The following is a 19,427-nucleotide window of genomic DNA, read 5'->3' on the forward strand; positions in this document are numbered from 1 at the left end:
CTGTCACTGTCCTGTATCCACTGACTCCCTTGACGCCTTTGAGGAGCAGTGGGCGCTGTCCGTGGTTCTCTGCTTGGTGTCCCCGTCTGGTTCCCTTTGTTTGACCCTTTGACCACACTCCTGTACCTGTTATTTCATTAGTTGTCCCCCCTATTTATTTGGTGTCCAGGTCCTGTGGATTCCCCCTCTTAGGCTGGGGGAAAAGCCTGCCCACTTCCCAGATCCCAATAGGATCACTCTCTTGTAGCCATCTGGCCCGACCCTGTCACAGTGTCTGTTATTACAGTTGAATTACAATTGCTTCTAGAGGCCCCAGTCAAGATCAGGGCCATATTCTTTGAAGTGCTGTACATGGATCTAGGAGTACTAGTGGCACCTTAGAGACTAACCAATTTATTTGAGCAGAAGCTTTTGTGAGCTACAGCTCACTTAGCTTATGCTCAAATAAATTGGTTAGTCTCTAAGCTGCCACTAGTACTCCCTTTCTTTTTGCGAATACAGACTAACACGGCTGCTACTCTGATACATGGATCTAGTAAGAGCTAGTCCCTGCTCTAACAAACAAAGGTGTGATAAAGGAAGTGCTATTATCTTCATTTTACAGGTGAGGAAGTGGGGCAAAGAAAGATGAGGCAAGTAGCTTGCTCAGGCGGACACACAAAGCCTGTGCTGGAGCCAGGAATTGAACTGAGATTGCCTGAGTCCCAGTCCTGTGCCTTAACACCAAATCATCTTTCCTTCCTTGAATAAGAAAAGCTTTTATTCACACAGAAATTACGTCAAAAATAATACAGGCATAGGGGAAATGATTGGCCATATAAATGGCATTTTGGGTGAATAGTCTCCGTTTTTAAATTAGCTTCTGTGTGTAAGAGAGGCTGTGAAATGTTCCAGTGGATTGACGTTCAATTTAGTTTCTCAGTTAAAAGTCTGTTACCTAAAAGTTTGCAACACTCCCATGTTTCTCCTCACAGCTTGCGCAATGTGGCACAGACAAATTAGGGTGATGTCTTTAAATGTCAGAATCTGCTTGTGTATGTGTGTGTGAAACTCTGCAATATGATAATATATATTATACAATATGACAATATATTTCCTTGATTGCCATCACTCTTTAAGATGAACTTATGGCTGTCAAGAGAGATTTGCACTTATACAAATGCCTGAAACCTGAAGAGAAGGCTTTATCAGTACTCAGTTGGAAAACTTATTGCATCCTTTTTGGATGTAGCAGGGCTGATTTTAGCACGTGCTTTGGAGTGCCCTATGTTGCTTGATGAATTGTGTACTGGGAGTTATTTCATGCAGTCCTTTATTTCTCTCATTTTTATGAGTGAATTTTAATGCTCATGGAAACAGAGAACTGTTATCATTGGCTATCGATAACAGTGATGCTCTAGACTGTGTGTGCACGATCTGTTTAGGAACTCTATCTCTGCAGTAACTGAGCACCATGCAAACATCAATGAATGAATTGTCATAACACCTGTGTGCAGTTGGGAAATCGTGTTATTTCTATTTTAGAATAGGGAACTGAGCTGCACTGTTTTAACAGCTTTAACCAGCTTAACACACATTAAAGGCACACTGCCTTGTCTATACTGGGATGTTAACACGTATTAGTTAATATCTTCCAAGTCCTAGATAAGGACAGAGAATCAAAGTGATTTGTCCAAGATCAGTCATGAAGTCTGTGCCAGGCCAAGGAATTGAACCCAGATCTCTTGTGTTCCAATTTAATTCCTTAAACATAAGCTGATCTTTCCTCAGTGCTAGCATGCTGCATCACTGTTATTTCAGTCCCAAGCAGAAGCTGTCAATTGTACCAAGCTGTGTAATGGCATTTTGTGATATGTGGAATTGTCTACTGGGTCCACTAAGAGAATTTTCCCTTGTGACCAAAGACAGTAATTTGAATCCAGGCTGCTAGAGATAAAAGGACAGTACACCAACTCCACACACAAATTACACTCCTTAGTGTTCTTTAAAGTGACACTTTCAGTCTGACAAGTAGCTCAAGTCCAAATTTTGGCCTTCCCTCTGCTCCAGAGGGTAGAATCTGATGGGGAAAAAAAATCTCAATTTTTAAATGTATTTTTATTGCTGTTTTGTTTTTAAAACTCAGTATAGTTGCCAAGAAATTAAGAATAAAACGGTGTCCTCTGTTTAGGCAGCACAAGTATAAAGACACAGAATTTAACAGAAAATATCTGCTATATTAAAAAAAAGATTCTTTGCCAAGCATAAAAGGTCACAACTGGTAAGGAAATGTCTTTTGCTCTCACATATTTGAAAGTAATAAAAGAATAAAAACAGAATAGTGAAAACAAACTGTGAAAGGTGATTAACGCCCAATTAATATTTAATCAATAGAGTTATTTTTCCAATAGCAAACAAGTGAATGTGAGTTCTTTCTTTATGGTGTGTGGATGTGTGTGGTAGGAAAAATGTGATGAGAGGAACATGAAAATGAATGGATTCAGGGTGATGAATGACGAAGGCTCGGAGTTATCAATCTTCTGGTGGTGCCACAGTCATTTTTGGGTAGCCTCTCTGTTCGTGGGGCAGTATAACACCACTGCTATATTATTCCTAAGTTATATGAGTGCTGATGCAAGTCAACATGGCAGTTACGGTATACACTGACGGACATAATCATGGTTGCTCTCAAAATGGAGGCTGAAATATAGCACACTGAGGTATAGCCCCCAAATTGTCACAATTTGCTCAAGTCCCATTGACTTTGTAAACAAGGTTAAACACATGTATTCGTTGGTAGTAGCTGGGCCTATACGAGTTAAATAACCTTGAAGTGATATTTCTTTTGCATCTGTGGAGTTTGCAGTCACTTCGTGGGCACGCTTTTCTTATCTAGTGTATGTATTTATGATTTCTGCGCTCTCACAGCTTTCTCGTATTTTAACTTCAGATTGTGGATAATGTTTTTTTTTCTCTCTTTCCCCTCCTCACCAGGTTTTCCTGGGAAACATCATAAGACCTAAACAAGCAACAGAAGTGAAGGTGAGTGTCTTCTCTCTTCATTGATGGCATAATCTCTCTAGTTTCTGTCTTGTTTTTAGACTGCTTTTATCATCAATACTGGTCTGAGTTAATGCACTGTGTATATTGTGATAGACCAGTGTGATGTAAAGGCTGCCTTGTAAGGCATTTAAAGGGGTAACATGGCATCTGAAAGTATGCATCTCCCACATACTAGGAACTGCAAGTACCATGGAATCGAGTCCCTTACCAGAGCATAAGTGGATTGTTTAAATTCATCAGGAATTCATAACTGTTAAAAAGAAATCTGTGCACTAGGCATGACTGTCCAATGAATAGCTGTCTGCAAAAGATGCAGTGGTTGAGCTAGGGTACAGACGTGGGGACCCGCATGAAAGACCCCCTAAGCTTATTTCTACTAGCTTAGATTAAAAATTCCCCAGGCACAAATTCTCCCTTGTACCTTGGGTTTAAGTACCGCTGCCACCACCAAGTGATTTAACAAAGAACCAGGGAAAAGGACCACTTGGAGTTCCTCTTCCCCCAGCAATCCCCCCACGCCCTTATACCCCCTTTCCTGGGGAGGCTTGAGAATAATATCCTAACCAATTGGTTACAAAATGATCAAAGACCCAAACCCCTGGGTCTTGGAACAATGGAAAGATCAGTCAGGTTCTTAAAAGAGGGATTTTATTTAAAAAAGAAAGAAAGAAAGAGAAAGAAAGAAAGAAAGGTAAAAATCATCTCTGTAAAATCAGGATGGAAAATACTTTACAGGGTATTCAGATTCAAAACACAGAGGATTCCCCTCTAGGCAAAACCTTAAAGTTACAGAAAACAGGAATAAACCTCCCTCTTAGCACAGGGAAAATTCACAAGAAAAACAAAAGATAAACTAATCTGCCTTGCCTGGCTTACCTATACTGGTTGCAATATTGGAGACTTGGATTGGGATGGGTTGGAGAAGATGGGGATTTCTCTCTGGCCCCTCTCAGTTCCAAGAGAGAGTCCCCACACAAACAAAGAGTAAAAGAAAAACCCTTCCCTCCTTCCCCGCCCCCCCAAGATTTGAAAGTATCTCCTTTCCCCATTTGTCCTGTTGGTCAGGTGCTAACCCAGTTATCTGAGCTTCTTAACCCCTTACAGGTAAGTAGGAATTCTAGGCTACCCTTAGCTGTATGGTTATGACATTGCTATTAGCATTTTATTAAACTGCTATATGGAACTATAGGAGGAGCATAAGAAAGGGAGTTATGGAATAAACTGAGGCCAGTTAGAACAAAAATGTGATTATCTTACTTCAAATGTAAAACTGAATGATTTCTGGCTAAGACAGAGAGAGAATGTCTCCAACTGTTCTGGGTAACTTTCCTACATCTTTTCTTGGGCACTTTTCTTCTTTGGTTACTTAATACCTTCTCACATACTGCTCATATCTGAAGCCACATAGGAGATGTTGGTCACTTACCATGATTTAAGACACTAATGTGGGGAGACTGGAAGCATCAGCTCCGGCATTAACTTCTTCCATCAACCTAATGTGCAAAAGCTCAAAGTCTCTCCTCAAACCCAGGCCTCCGAATACAACAGTTTGTGTTTCCAGTTCAGGTATGAATTCACTGCAGCGTTTGCAGTAGGTTAATAGAAGCTGAGTGACAGCTGTCAATAAGTTCTCCAGCACAAGACTGCAACATCATTTCAAGGTTCTGTTTAGTATGGACCCTGTCAAGGTTAGTCACTAATGCAAAAGAGTATGTTGCCAAAATCAAAGATTGCTCTCTTTTCCACCTTTCAGTTTATCCACTGTGACCGAATGCACCTCTGTATTCACATCCTACACACTATTGTTATAATATTCGTACACAATATGCCTTGCGAGGTATCATTTAAAATCTAATATCTCATTGGTCAATAATATCATGGTGAAATGTGTGTAGCAACATTATATGTAAAGTTATAAACCTAAGCTAAAATTAGGTCTGAATGTGTTTACCAGACAAGTCTGGGTAAACCATTTTCTAATAGACAAAGGACAAGCTGATGCCTCTAGCCAGGCGTCATCAAAGCTAATGGGCAATCACCTATCAAATGGCCATTCTTTGGCAAGAAACGGGCAGAAACAAACAGATCTGCATCTTAGCAAACAACAGCATGGAACCTCTTTCACCACTGGACTTCTTGTCTCTGTCCTCACAGTGGAAATGAACTTTACTTAGGGGTAACCCTCAGGAAAATACATTTGAAAGAGCAAATGAATGATAAACGTGAAGGGCAAAACACTGCAAGTTATCTCTTCCTATCCATCTCTCTCTCTCTTTCACCAAAGAAGACAAAAAGAAACAGCTGTTGGATTTGGGAGCACATCTTGGCTTGAGAGTTTGGTCAGCAGTGTTACTGGGAACATGGGGTAAGGGACTTCACCTTGAACCAAGTCTAATTTGTTTAAGTTTTAGTACTAGGAAGCATTTTATCTTTATTTCTTTTGTAACCATTTCTGACTTTAATGCCTTATACTTGTGCTCACTTAAAATCTATCTTCTTGTAGTTAAATAAACTTACTTTATTCTTTAATCAAAAGCAGTGTTGTGAACTATGTGGGCAACTCCATTTAAGGGACCAAACAGTTGTATATTGATCCCCTTAGAGGGGCAACAAACCTAATATATCTGGACTGTCCAGGAGAGGGCTGGACAGTGCAGAAAATACTTGTTGACAGAAAATCTGGATCTGGGAGTGTGTTCCGGTCACAAGTGGTAACCAAGGCTGGTGGAAGCCAGAGTGTCTGTGTGGCTGCATGCAGCAGCTAAACACAGACACTCAGGGTGTGACCAGTCTGCTATTAGACTGTTTGTGAGTGGCTAGGTGGGAGCTATGGCAACAAAGCATTGTGAGGCACCCAAGTTTGCAGGGCAGGGGTGACACAGCCTCTCACCAGTCTGAATTGCACCCTGGAATGTAATACCCACTTCTCTAGAGATGAAAACTATGAAATAAATGCCAACCATAGGAAGTATGCAGTGGTGTTGTAGCTGTGTCGGTCCCAGAATATTAGAAAGACAAGGTGGTTGAAGTATATGCTATCTGTTTGATCTTGTATTTAACTGTGACGCTCTGAGTACCTTTCCCAGACCTGAAGAAGAGCTCTGTGTAGCTCAAAAGCTTGCCTCTCTCACCAACTGAAGTTGGTCCAATAAAATACATTACTTCATCCACCTTGTCTCTCTAACCATTTATGGGTGCATATGGTTGTCCCATTTATCTCCTTATTCTTCCCATATATAAAACGATGTGCTAACAAACTGGTGGCACACAGGTGAGTCTCCTGCTTCTTTGGATGAGTGTCAAGAGACCAGCTTTGATTAAAATGCCGCCAGAACCACTGATGCTGTAATATTAATAGCCATGGTGGCATCTACAAAAATAGCTGTTAAATGGGGAGTAAAAAGCTTTCTGTGTTGCCAAAAATGTAATGAAAATGGAGCTGTCAAGTATATAATGTTAACCAGAATGATTGTGACTTTACAATTTTCCAATGCAGTGGGTTTATGTGATGTATGGGATCGGAGTGTTGTAAAAGGTTAATGTAAAACCTTGACTGGGAGGCTTTAAAAGTGACAGCCATAGGGAAGAAAGTTTTCACTCATCCATGCACATGCAGGAATTACAAGGTGAGGTTCTTTGGACATTGCTATACAAGATGTCAGAGTAGATTATCATAATGGTCCCTTCAGCCTTAAAAATATATGAACCAGTTCCTCAGCAGGTAGAAATTGGTGTAATTTTATTGAAGTGAATGGAGCTATGCTAATTTACATCTGCTGATCATTGGGCTCTCTAAATCTCTGGTAGCATTCATGCAAATTATTGGTATTAAAAATAATACAGCATTTACAAGGAATAAGTCACACATGGGCTAATCCCAAATGATGAAGAAAGGCCAAATGCTAGTCTGTCCTCTTTGAGAGATTACAATCAACCTAAGGGCTGTTGAAATATATACAGCGGTGCTGGAACAATTTTTATTGTGGGGGTGCTGAAAGCCATTGAACGAAACTGTAAACCTTGTACATGACGGAAACCACTTCAGGGCAGGGGGTGCTGCTGCACCCCCAGCACCCTAGTTCCACCACTTATCAATATATACCAACCCTTGTGAAAGCAATGGAAGAATACCATTTGAGGAAATGTACAGGACTTTTTTTTATTCCGGATGACAAATGTCTAAGGTGGTTCATCTAGGGTACACACCGCTGGAAGATATGTTCACTACAGCACAGTCATTATCACAGTTTGTGCTTTGGTTTACTAGCAGAAACGTTATTACTGAATGCCACAAGCTTTCATTAATTGTGGACTTTACTCCTTCCCTGTCTCGCCGAACAAACAAAGCAGATGTAAGTTCCTTGCCACACTTTCACTATCCCTTGCATGCTTCAGAACTGGAGGGACAGATAAGAGTTCTGCGAATTCTCATTGCCTCTTACTGGCCGAGGAGACTAATGTTTCCCTTTTCAGCTTCCATGTTCCAGACAGAGCAGTGTTTACAAAGATGACTAAAGGGGGGAAGCTGTTCAGCATTGGATCGTTGAAGTGGTTTCCATCCTGTACAAGGTTTACGGTTTTGTTCAATGGCTTTCAGCACCCCCACAATAAAAATTGTTCCCGCACCACGGTATATATTTCAACAGCCCTTAGGTTGATTGTAATCTCTCAAAGAGGACAGACTAGCATTTGGCCTTTCTTCATCATTTGGGATTAGCCCATGTGTGACTTATTCCTTGTAAATGCTGTATTATTTTTAATACCAATAATTTGCATGAATGCTACCAGAGATTCAGAGAGCCCAATGATCAGCAGATGTAAATCAGCATAGCTCCATTCACTTCAATAAAATTACACCAATAGCTGTACGGACACCACTGTGGCTTTATGATCTGTGTGACCTGAATATAGAACTCAGTGTGTTGCTGATATCGTTTGTGTTTAACTCCTTGCTACTGTCAGAGGAGATGCTCTACCACTGGTTCTAGAGAAGAATCTCCATGAGCAGTCAGTCACGGTAGCATGAAATATCCTCCGTCATCTCTTTGGGAACTCCTTGTCTTATTTTTAGGGAAAAATGCAGAATAGCATTCACTAGCTATGCAAGACATGACTAGAAAGGCCTCCATCTCTGGCCCTTATTCAGTAAGGTACTAAACACGTGCTTAAAGTGGACCTACTCGCATGTTTAAACTTAGGCACATGCTTAAGCACTTTGCTGAATCCTGGGTCCTTTGTGCAGATTACAGCTCACGCTGTTTAGTGAAGCCTTGTAAATGCCTTTTCCAAAGGAGATCAGAGTGTATCCAGACAGGACAATTAAGTGGGTATTTATTTCACCAACCATTCACGGTCGGATTTTCTAAAGCGCCCAAATCAATATGATTTAGATACCTAAGTTGCTTAGGTGCTTTTGAAAAACCCCTGCTAAATCCATTGTGTTGCAGACAGATGGAGTTTGACAGATGAGTGGGCAGTGGGCAAATACACACAAATATGCACGAACTAGCTGCCATATTTTATTGATATATGTCTAACTGGTGACTGATTCTCAAACACAAAACCATTTCTCTGTCTCTGTCTCTTCTCTTCTCACTTGGGGGCGGGAAGGGGGTGTTGAAAAATATCTTATCCAGGGGAATGGTCTTAAAAGTGAACCTTGTAAGAAGGCAGACATGCCAGTGCTCTTCCACACAAGCCATGTGGCTTTATTTTTATACACTGCTCAAAATGTAATTAAAAAGGCTGGGGAAGTAAGGGTGATTTATCTTGTTGAGTGGTGTTGTGTGCATTGCAGTTCCATTTAGTAAAGTTAAAACACTGAACATCTACATTAGTCTGGTAGATGTAGTGTACAATCCTCCTGTTCCTACCCGTTTATCTACTAAGGGATCTGACCGGGAATTTTTACGTTAACAGAGGAATACAGGAGATTTATTTCTCTCAATAACTTGTGGTTTCTTTATACACATATTTTTGGTGGAGGTTGCTGCCATTTTAACCCCATGAATACAGACGGATATGAATTTCCATTTCATACTAGCAACCAAGGTGCTGCCTGGGATGAAGTACTCTGCGACTTTGACTTGGGGATTCTCTGTGGGAGGATTAAGGAAGGATCCTTGAGATGTGGGCCTCTCAGAGGACCCTGACAAGAACAAGGAGTCATTAAGAAGCAGGCAGCGTGACATACTGCTGAGTTCCACTGGCTGGCCACAGGCTGCCGATGGAGGAACCAGAAGGAGCAAATGAATTTTGGATCCAGGTGCCATCCCTCAGTTCTGCAGGTGACATTGCAATGGATATGGCATGGGCATAATGAGTGAGTAAATTAGGAGGCCTCACCACACCCAGAAATTTTGAACAGAGCTGGCATTTGGTATCATGGGCAGCTACCCGTAATGCCAAATTATTTGCGGGCACTATTCGCCCATCTTGTCCTCCTCCTGTTCTGGTGAGCTGCCCTCATGCAGCCCTGGAGCTGACCTGGAGGCACCAGCATTAGCTGTTTGGGAGCTGGAGCCGCTGTATGGAACCCTGATATACTACTTCCTCTTCCCACACAAGTGACACTGTGTCCAACAGATAGTCCAATAGATCTTCCTTACTGAATATGACATTAGCAAATCAGAGCAGAGAGGAGAATGACTCCTGTATGCAGGAGACTTGCAATGAGAATGGGGGTGGAGGGAAGGGAGTAGTTTGAGAAGGAAGGGATAAAGAGGAGAGAGACAGGAACAGATTGGGTAAGAACATGGGGCTTAGAGAAAAATTAGAGTTTGTACAAGAAATGCCAGTTTTCGTTGCATGTTGCATTTTTCAACAAATAATAAGTAATGATACTGTGGCAAAGGGACTCACCAATTGGTGCCCCTCCTTGTGGTTAGGTGTGGTGTTTCAGGGTGTCTACAGCAGTGGCTCTCAACCTTTCCAGACTACTGCACCCCCTTTCAAGAGTCTGATTTGTCTTGTGAACCCCCAAGTTTCACCTCATTTAAAAACTTATAAAATCAGACATAAAAATACAAAAGTGTCACAGCACAATACTACTGAAAAACTGCTGACTTTTCTCATTTTTACCATATCATTATAAAACAAATCAATTGGAATATAAATATTGTACTTACATTTCAGTGTATGGTATATAGAACAGTATAAACAAATCATTGTTTATGAAATTTTAGTTTGTACTGACTTCGCTGGGGCTTTTTATTAGCCTGTTATAAAACTAGGCAAATATCTAGTTGAGTTGATGTAGCCCTGGTTGAGAACTACTGCTCTACAGTCCAGCTGGCCAGGTCTGCTGGTCATTCCCCTTTCTCTTGGCCCACCAGCCAGGTCCATCTTTGGTCTGCAGGCATCATAGTGTCTGGAGTGGCTCACAACCATGAGTGCCTTCCTCATGGCAGACTGTTTTATTTCCTTCATTCAGCCCACAATGTGATCGTCCTTACACGTAACATTTCCCAGGTGGGATAGGGCCATTAACCAATCTTTTGTATTTTGATTCTCCTTGATGGCCCATCTGATTTTGATCCTCCTTCTGGATGGAGGGGTGGGATGATTCCCATGCCTGAGTTCACGAGTTCAGAGCAAACAGTTTCAAAGTTATAAAACTGAACTTTCCTATTTCCTTCTAGCATGGAATACAGATGTTACAAGTGAGATTAATGCATGCAGCAACTTTCAAGCATTTCATAGTCTAAGTATGAAATACATTCTTATAAGACTAATACCTGTTTTGAGCAAAACTAACATGGAGGTGACCTGATCTGGTCTCCAGCTACGAGGCTGTCAGTTCTTAGCTAATGCCTGCAGCGTGGGCAAGAGCTAGCGTCTGTCTTGCCAGCATCACACCAAGGTTTTCACCCAGTGGTCCCAGGTCCAATAATCTTTCTGGCCCCTTGTATCTGGAGTCTTCTGGCTAGTCCTACCGGTGTGGCTGTAAGGGAATCCGTCCCTCCCTCTACCCTGGGTTTCAGCCCAGGGACCCTTGTGGTGGGTGGTTAAGGTCTGTGTGGCTAGAGATCTTGCTCCTCCCCTGGGTGACTTAACTACAATGTGTCCATCTTCTCATCAGGAGGCTCATGTTTTCAGCAGGACTCTGTCCTGGGGCCCAGCCCTTAGTCACAGTCCACAAGGTAATAAAGGAAAAGAAGCTAAATTAATAGAAGCTCCAGTTTCTCTGTCCTACCCAGCTCCTCCAGTTATCGGTCCTACCATTCTATATTCACAGTTAGCTTAAGGTAGCTTGGCTTGTTACAGTTCTCATCTCTGGGAGCTGAGTGTGAGAGGTCTGTCTTGGGCCTTTTGAACTGAGCAGCTTCTTGAAGGTTCTTCCACCAAGATTGGCATGCCTCACAGTTGTGGTGGGGCAGAACTGCCTGAGTCCAAAGCTGCTCTTTAACCCCTTCTTGCCTGCTGGGTTTTTTTAATACTCTGTCACAGATACAAATAGACCAGAACTGAAGGCAAACCCATCAGGAGCAGTGTTAGAGTGTTGAACCTAAGCTTCTGGGATCTCCTGAGGTTGATTTCTCAGATTTGACTTTAATGCTAGGATTTTCAGGTTTTTGTTTTTCATGGAATTTTATAGATGTTTTCTGCCAAACAAGTATATTCATATGTGACAACTCCACACACACACCACTCCAGATTTTCATTAATGGACAACATTTTGGCGCACACAACAATTTGTGCCCATAATGTTATGAGACCAGTTATCAATGGTTAAACGTCGAGTGGTTTGTGCTTACAAGTTAGATAACACTACTAATTACTGATGAGCCTGATCTTGCAAAAACTTAAGCAACTCCTGAGATGCGCCGTGTGTTTTTTCTGTGCTTGGGATTCAACAGTCAGTGACCAGCAATCGGTGTACCTGCTTCGGGGCAAGCCACAAGCAGAGGCTAGAAAAGGCACAATTTGCACTGGGTGCCCTCACTCTTTTTTGAAACTGAAGTTCAACTAGTGCAAATTGCGGCTTTCCTTGTCTACCCTGTAGGTCTGCATAGGGGCAAGCTACACCAGTTCCTGGACACTGACTGCTGAACCATGGCTAATTCCAAATAGTCAAGGCCTCTAAGAAGTCAGTGAGAGTAGAGGGTACTCAGCACCTTGCAGAATTGGGCTCAATAGTGGCATCTTTGTGGGCACAGATCATGCCCACAGTACAGAAGCTGGCTCCCAGAGTCGGTTTGAAAATCTGCCCCACTATAGTGTGCTCTCTCTCGCGCTCTCTCTCATGTTTGTCACTTCAATATATGTGTATTTTTGATGGGCATTGTTGACAACTAGTTGCGGGCACTGGACCTTGAGTCTACCTTTCCCATGGGGAAATGAGTGCAAGTGTGTGAGTACCTGTGTGTGTTTACATTTGTATACGGACAAAAATCATAGAGATTATAAAACAATTAATTTGGGGACTAAGCGTGGAATAAAGCTCCCGTTTTGGAATCTGTGCTGTTTGGTTTTTTTCCTCTCCACTTTTGTTTTCAATTCCTGTGAGAGATGGCTGTGCTGTGTCCTCTGAGCACTGTTTGGAAGTTGTGGGAACTAGGGTAGCTGTCAAATCTTTTCCCTCAACCCCTCCTTTGTAGCTGGAGCCCACAGCTTTGCCATGCATCTTAAACAACGAAAGAAAACAGTAGAAAAACTTTCTGGGTTTGGGCATTTGCATTATGTTGTCGTGGGTTGAAATTTTTATTGAACATTAAAAACTAAAATTTTGTAAACCAGTCTCAAATTCTCTACCTGTTTCTTTATGTTGGTCTCAAAACAGTGGGATATTATTCAATGACATGTAAGGAAGATACGTTGTTTTATTATATCTGTCCCTTTCTACATAAAAATATAGGCCAAGATTTTCAAAAGCAACGCACGATTTTTGGGTGCCCAACTCAAGATGGCTTAAAAAGGCTTGATTTTTAGAAGGCAGTCTGTCATTATTTTCTGAAATCCAGATCCCTCTTTAAGTTGTCTTAAATTAGGCACCTAAAATTACTAATTGCTTTTGTCAGTTCTTCCTTTCACCCCTCCCCCCCGCCATCTCTGTTTGATATATTAAAATCTCCTCTGGTCACTGAAATTATTCTTACTGCATGACATTTGTGGATTTCTTCCTCTTTATTTTGAGACTTAAAAGCTTGGGGAAGAAACAGTTGTGTGTGGGTTTGGGTATTTTATGTTTTCTTTTTTGTAAATATTATTTCTAAACCATTGCTGTCTAGTGATTGGATCACAGGCAATTTCTTGATCAACTGGGCTGTAAATAACAGAATAATAACTGGTTAATAATACTCCTAAGCTGCTACTTTACTTTCATTAAGGCATAAAATTTATAGGGGGGGAAAGATTTGCTTTTAACTACTGTGTTATTATTTTTTTAACCTTCAGTTTACAAGGAGTTCAACAGACTTTGTATAGCGGTAACAGACAAGCTATTCTTAAGAAAGCCAAAGCCAGTCTGGTATCTGATCTCTCACCTTGATCTCTCACCTTGATCTCTCACCCTGATCTCTCACCATGAAGAACATGATAGACAAATGTTCTCCAGCACAAACTGCCTTTTGTATACCTTGTTTGTTTCTTGCTTAACATAGAACATTGTTTAGTGCTTTCCCTTAACACCTTCCCTGCCCAGCTGATGCTGACTATCTGGATGCATAGCTTCGTACATGCCCAATGTTGGGTGAGAAGTTAGACCTCAATCCTGTATTGGGAACTGCTGGTGTAGACCACTGTGCCCATGTGGATGACCAATGAAGTCAGTGGGACTCTGAAGATCTGGTTATAAACCCCATTTTAGGATATCTTTCTGTGCATCTTACACTACCACAGAAATTGAGCATCTTTGTTACAGAACTTAGGTGCTGCAGGTCACATGGACTTCGCATTATAAAGATTAGGCATATTATCCTTTCATTAAACTATTACCCATTCCAAGGGGGAAGAAAGTTTCTACTCCGATTCCTCTGCATATCTTGGAGGACAGATCTCCTTCTCTGGTGATCACAGCATGTGGACACACTGTAGCCACCAATCTAGCCTTATTGCGTGATGTCACAAAGGCTTCTCAAATGAAAACAAAAATACTTGCTGTCCTTGGGCATCCTAGGTATCCCTAAATATCTAGGAACTAATTCACCACTGCCTTATTGCAGTTATACTCCATAGATTTAAAGTGAGTTACACTGAGGGAACAAGAACTGGAGTAAGGTAGGAGTGAAACAGACAGCAGGGGTCTGATTCCAAATCCATTAACTTTCAGTGGACATTGCATCGGGCCCATAGTGATCAAATTAGACAAGCCTATTATTTGAACTTTGCTACAGTCTATTTAGTAGAATACGACTGAGACCCAAGAGTTGCCGCAGAGCACAAATAAGATTTTTTTCGGTGCCTCTCTTAACCTTTCTCTTTATTGTGGAAAGTCAGTAATTTGAGACATTGTTGGTGCCATCAACAGAACCAGCAGGTGATTATTGCTTGAATGCCTTTTCTTCATAATTCTGATTATAGAGAAGTGGCACAGTTGCTGTAATGCTAGTTGCGTACGGTCTTTTTTAGGCGGTCTTATTCTCCTCTAGATTTCTGCAGCTCACTGAGTTTCTGGTGGCTCATTGCAATTTAGAAAGAGCTGCTGGAGAGTCAGCTCATTGTAGAAATAGCAGGAGTGTGCTTACTAGGAATACTCCCTCATGGAGAGAGACATTTACAGTAACAGCATTTCTTCCACTTTATTTCCCACAGCACTAGGTTAAAGTGGCACGAACTTCAAGACATTACAAACTCACATCATTCCTTTGTTGATTTAGTGCCCTTTCCAAGTGCTAGGTATTTGGTGTCAGATAATGGGCCCACTGAAGGTATGTTTCATGTTCTCATGCACAGAATCGAACTGGAACTTGCCCCTTCTCCCAAGGTGCAGCATGCTCTCCTCTCCCCAACACCAATCCTTCATTCCTTAACCAACATACTGAATGCACTCAGCCAGCAGGGGGTAGAATTCTGGCACCAGACTTACTTTGGGCCACATCCCACCCTTTGGGCCACATCCTTCTGTGCTGCAGAAACATTGCATCCGGTGCCTGAGGGACTCTGCTGAAAAGCGAAAAGAGGTGTCCCTATGAGCCAGGATTATTCTTTTGCCTTTTTGTGTTTCTTACAAAGGTCACACTTTTGCATCTTCAATATGTTGGGTCAGGCCTACATCACTGTGTCACAGGATTGCATTTTATGTCATTAAACCAGGGCATTATAGGTCGCATTGCAGCTGCTTGTTGAAGGGACACTTCAGGGTTGTGGTACCTAAAATTGTCCCAGAAGCTGGTAGTTTGTGACAGCTGCTTATTAATGCTAATCATAATTGCCTCCCCGGAAACTTGTGCTTCCCCCTTTCTGTTTGTTGTATCCACCTGCTGTCTTTCCTCATAAGATGAGAAACTCTTTGCGGGAGGGACCATCTTCTTAACTGTGTGCATAGCGTCTATCACAGTTGAGTCTGGACCTCTTACTAGGGTCTCCAGGAGCTTCCATAATACAAATAATAATGATTTTAATAATATTTGATCTTTACTGACAATTGTCCTACAATTTTGGATCTCACTTTACACATTCTGTGTGTTCCTTATAAATGCTTACAGATTTTTGCCACTGCCTAAAAGGATCTGAGCCAACCAAGGCTTTGAATTATTGAGCTCCCAGTGGTGAATATGACCCATTGTGTGTGTCCAGTTACGCAATTGTTTATTTGTATGCTGTCCTCTACTAAAGTACAAATGCACAGGTTTGAGTATAGTAAGTTATGCAGTAAGTAGGTATTTGTTTTCTTTTTGTTTTGTGCTGTATTTCCTTCTGCCTCAGAGAGATTTTATTTTCTCTTAAATACATGGCTGGAATCCTTAGGAGGTAGAACCACCCAATGTGTGCCAGCTGCTAATGTTTATTCCTTTGAACTTCGACATAATGGCCAGTGTAATCTTTATGATTTAGCTCTTGTAACACAGTCTGACTGTGATTGGATACTGATCATGAATCTGAGACAGTTCAATACGCTTAGCAATGTCCTTAATAAAAGGTCAGACAGCTGAGATTCCCTGTCAGTTTTGTAGGATTTGTGTGGGACTTGTGGTTGGGTTTTCTTTTAAGAACAGAGCTGAGAGATGTAGTGGTTTTATCTGCGACCAGAATCTGAAGGTCAGCCTAAGTTGTTGTTACATACCTGTTAAATACAGGTAGTGTGTTTGGTGCTGTACAAGATAGACAATATGGCTAGTCCCTGCCCAAGTTAATCTTGCCTCCTGAAGTGCAGCACTGCTGAGGAATTTCTCATTTTGACAACAGAACTCAAACGCTTGACTTGTCAGGGCTGTCAATAATGTCAGGTTGTGAACTGCTTTTTCTTGTTAATAGCAACTGTGCAGCTTAAAGCCACATTAAATGCCAAGCAGCCAGTGCTTAATTTGTAATGAAAGAGGAGCTGGGGATCAAGCAATATTTTTACATTCATAACTGATGCAGCAAGCCCAGAGGTGCTGGGGCTATGAACTGCCAAGCCTAGAGGTGCCGGGGCTCATACGTGGCAAGCCCTGGCACAAATTAAGCACTGGAGGCAGCCATAGATCCTAGCTAGTTAGGAGGGTGTGTATCTGTGTGTGTGTGCTTAGAGTAAGGCTTTATCTTTAGAAGTCTTTATAGGACAGAAATGCTGCGGCTGGTTAAGGGTAAAAATAGTTCTGAGTTTTCAATGGCTGCATTCCATGGCTGGAGCCTGAAATCATGAATCAGGGCTCAACGCTCAGTCTGTGTGAGACCAAGTGTGAGAGCTCTGCAACTGGAGGCAGGAGGGGAGCAGCTAGCTGGGATGAGTCCGACCTCGGCATCACTAATATTTTGGGAGGGACCTGTGCTGCTTGTACAGTCCCAACAAGGTACCGTATGTTAATATCTTGGGTTCTGGCAGTTTATCTAATTGTTTTCCCCTGTATAATTAAAAATGTGCCAAGCCATGCAAAATTTCTTGCTGAAGAGAGAGCGAGATTTTTTTAAAAGTGGTTCTACTGTGTGAATTCATTCTGTCAATGGTCTGTAGCTGTATACGTTAAAGCTGCCTGAGATCTAGGATGTCCTGTATTGATTTGAGGTTTGGTCGCAACTTCTGGCTACTCAATCCCCATCAGAATACAGTGTTGGTCCCAGGATTGTTCCTGGTTCTTTGGAAAAAAATTCTCCTTTTGTGTTTCAGAAATTTTCCAACATGCATGCATATCCCTGCCTGGAACGTACAGGTATTTAAATAATGATTGCTCTCTTTAAGTCATTCTGCTGAGAGTCATTTTAAAAATGTTATCGAGCACATGGATGCTTCATTCATGCATCCTGTCTCAAGACTAGAGCTCGGTGACAGTGAAGCATAGAGTACGTGTGAGTCAATACCAGATCTGACTATTCTGAAAGAGAGAGTAATTATCTACTAAATACACTGTTTCACAGGAAGAATCATTTTGTTCTCCAAGCAAGTTCATTGAGAGGGCCATTAGGATGCTGTCCAGGTTTCAGCCCCAGCATTTTCCCTTTAAAGCTGTTTTCTCTGAGAGGCTTTAACCCTTACATATTTCGTAGGCCCTTGTTAGTAGGACCTTGAGAAAGAAAGTTACCATTTTTTTGGGTAATTCTTGACATGATGCATAAATCGAGTTGTGCGTATGTGTTCTCTGCTGTCATTGCACCTTGGGCAAAGCTGTGCATTACCCACAAGCCTCGCAGCCGTGTACAACCGTGCCAGTGCAGTATCCTCCTGTTCGCTAGCGTCCTGGATACAGCTGTGTTCACCCCCCCCCCCCCGCTACTCATTGGGTGCCCTAAGCTATGCTTGCAATCCAAGAACTGCTGTTTGTCTGTGCTATGCCATCCTGGCACCCTGGGTGCTGCTGCATGGGCGTATCCTATAATATCCTAGCACCCTGACACAGCTGTGTGCCCCTATGCTGCGCCGTCCTGGTGCCCGAGGAGCTGGGGTTGCCACCTCTGAGGCAGAAAAAACTGGAACATCAAGGGTGATCCTTAGCCCATAAAACTGGACCGCTGGCAGTGTGTGCAGAGCACCCTTACAGATTTCACAGGACAGCTGCCTCCAAAAAGGGACGATCCTGGGAAAACTTAGACAGGTGGCATCCCTAAAAGGTACTGGTGTGTGGGTCTATTGTATACTATCCTCGGACCTGTCCTTAACAGAGCTGTGTGCATCTGTGCCATGCTATCTTAGGCCATGTCTACACTCACTGGGCATTGACGCTGCTGCGATCGATGCAGCAGGGGCCGATTTAGCAGGTCTAGTGAAGACCTGCTAAATTGATGGCAGAACACTCTTTGGTACTCCACCGGAACGAGAGAGGTCAGGTAAGTCGACGAGAGAGCATCTCCCATCGATGTAGCACAGTGAAGACACCGCAGTAAGTTGACCTAAGCTACGTCGACTCCAGTTACGTTATTCATATAGCTGAAGTAGTGTAACTTAGGTCGACTTACCCCGGTAGTGTAGACAAGGCCTTAGCAATCGTCACACAGCTCTTTGTGTCTCACTTATTCCTTCCTAGCGCATTGCCTCTCAGGAGCTCTTCTGACACTCCAGGTGCATCATGTTGTTTTCATCTGTAGTTCCCAACTTGTAAGGATGATTTGCAAAAGTAACTGGGAACCGGGAGGTCTGGAAGATAATTCTCACAAGCCAAAACGACTTTTAATGTAAAAAGCATTTTAGTCTAGAACTTGGGTCCCGGGGACCTTTTGGAGTAAAGTTTTAAAAATCAAAGTAGTTCCACTGCAGTACGTAGTCTCTTGTTTGGACCTGGTGAGCAAGGGGTTCAGGTACCTTGGTATGTAAAACAGTAAGCATCTTGGACTATGAGGAGCTAATTGTTTTTATTTGAATCAAGAAGAAAATACAGTAGTGGGAAAATCAGGGTAGTACCTGGGGCTGAAATATTTCACAGCTTCTACTTCTCTTTATCCATAAGACAGGAAAATGGCAGTTCAAAACTACCCTTGGTGGTCATGTTGCTTGCTTGTAGCTTTGCTTGGCCACTGCTCAGAACTGCCTGGCCACCCTGGTTGTATGTGCCAGGAGATGCCAACTCCAATTGCTCAGGGGTTATCAGACTTATTGTCATAGACCCATTTACTGTCAGGCCATGTCCGACTTCGGAATCAGAGGATCTGCTAGGAGATACATAAAATCTTATTATTATTATTCCCCTTTTACAGATGGGGAGAATGAGGCACAGGGAATCTAAATGAGATAGCTAAATGTCACAAGAAGTCAGTAACAGGGACAGGAATAGAATGCAGTAATCCTGCCTCCCAGCGCCCTGCCTAGCCATATGCTT

General features: G+C 42.3%; 1 protein-coding gene across 2 annotated transcripts in view; it reads left to right on the top strand.

Annotated features, from left to right (window-relative positions):
* TSPAN4 (tetraspanin 4) overlaps positions 1 to 19,427 on the top strand; it is a 518,538-nt gene that overhangs the window by 165,983 nt on the left and 333,128 nt on the right. For both annotated transcript variants that reach the window (XM_073347182.1, XM_073347184.1), the window contains one exon: positions 2,974 to 3,021. In XM_073347182.1, the coding sequence (XP_073203283.1) occupies positions 2,974 to 3,021 (48 nt within the window). The remainder of the gene's footprint in view (positions 1 to 2,973; positions 3,022 to 19,427) is intronic.

This window comes from Lepidochelys kempii, chromosome 6, assembly GCF_965140265.1.
Source record: "Lepidochelys kempii isolate rLepKem1 chromosome 6, rLepKem1.hap2, whole genome shotgun sequence".
Taxonomy (NCBI): domain Eukaryota; kingdom Metazoa; phylum Chordata; order Testudines; family Cheloniidae; genus Lepidochelys; species Lepidochelys kempii.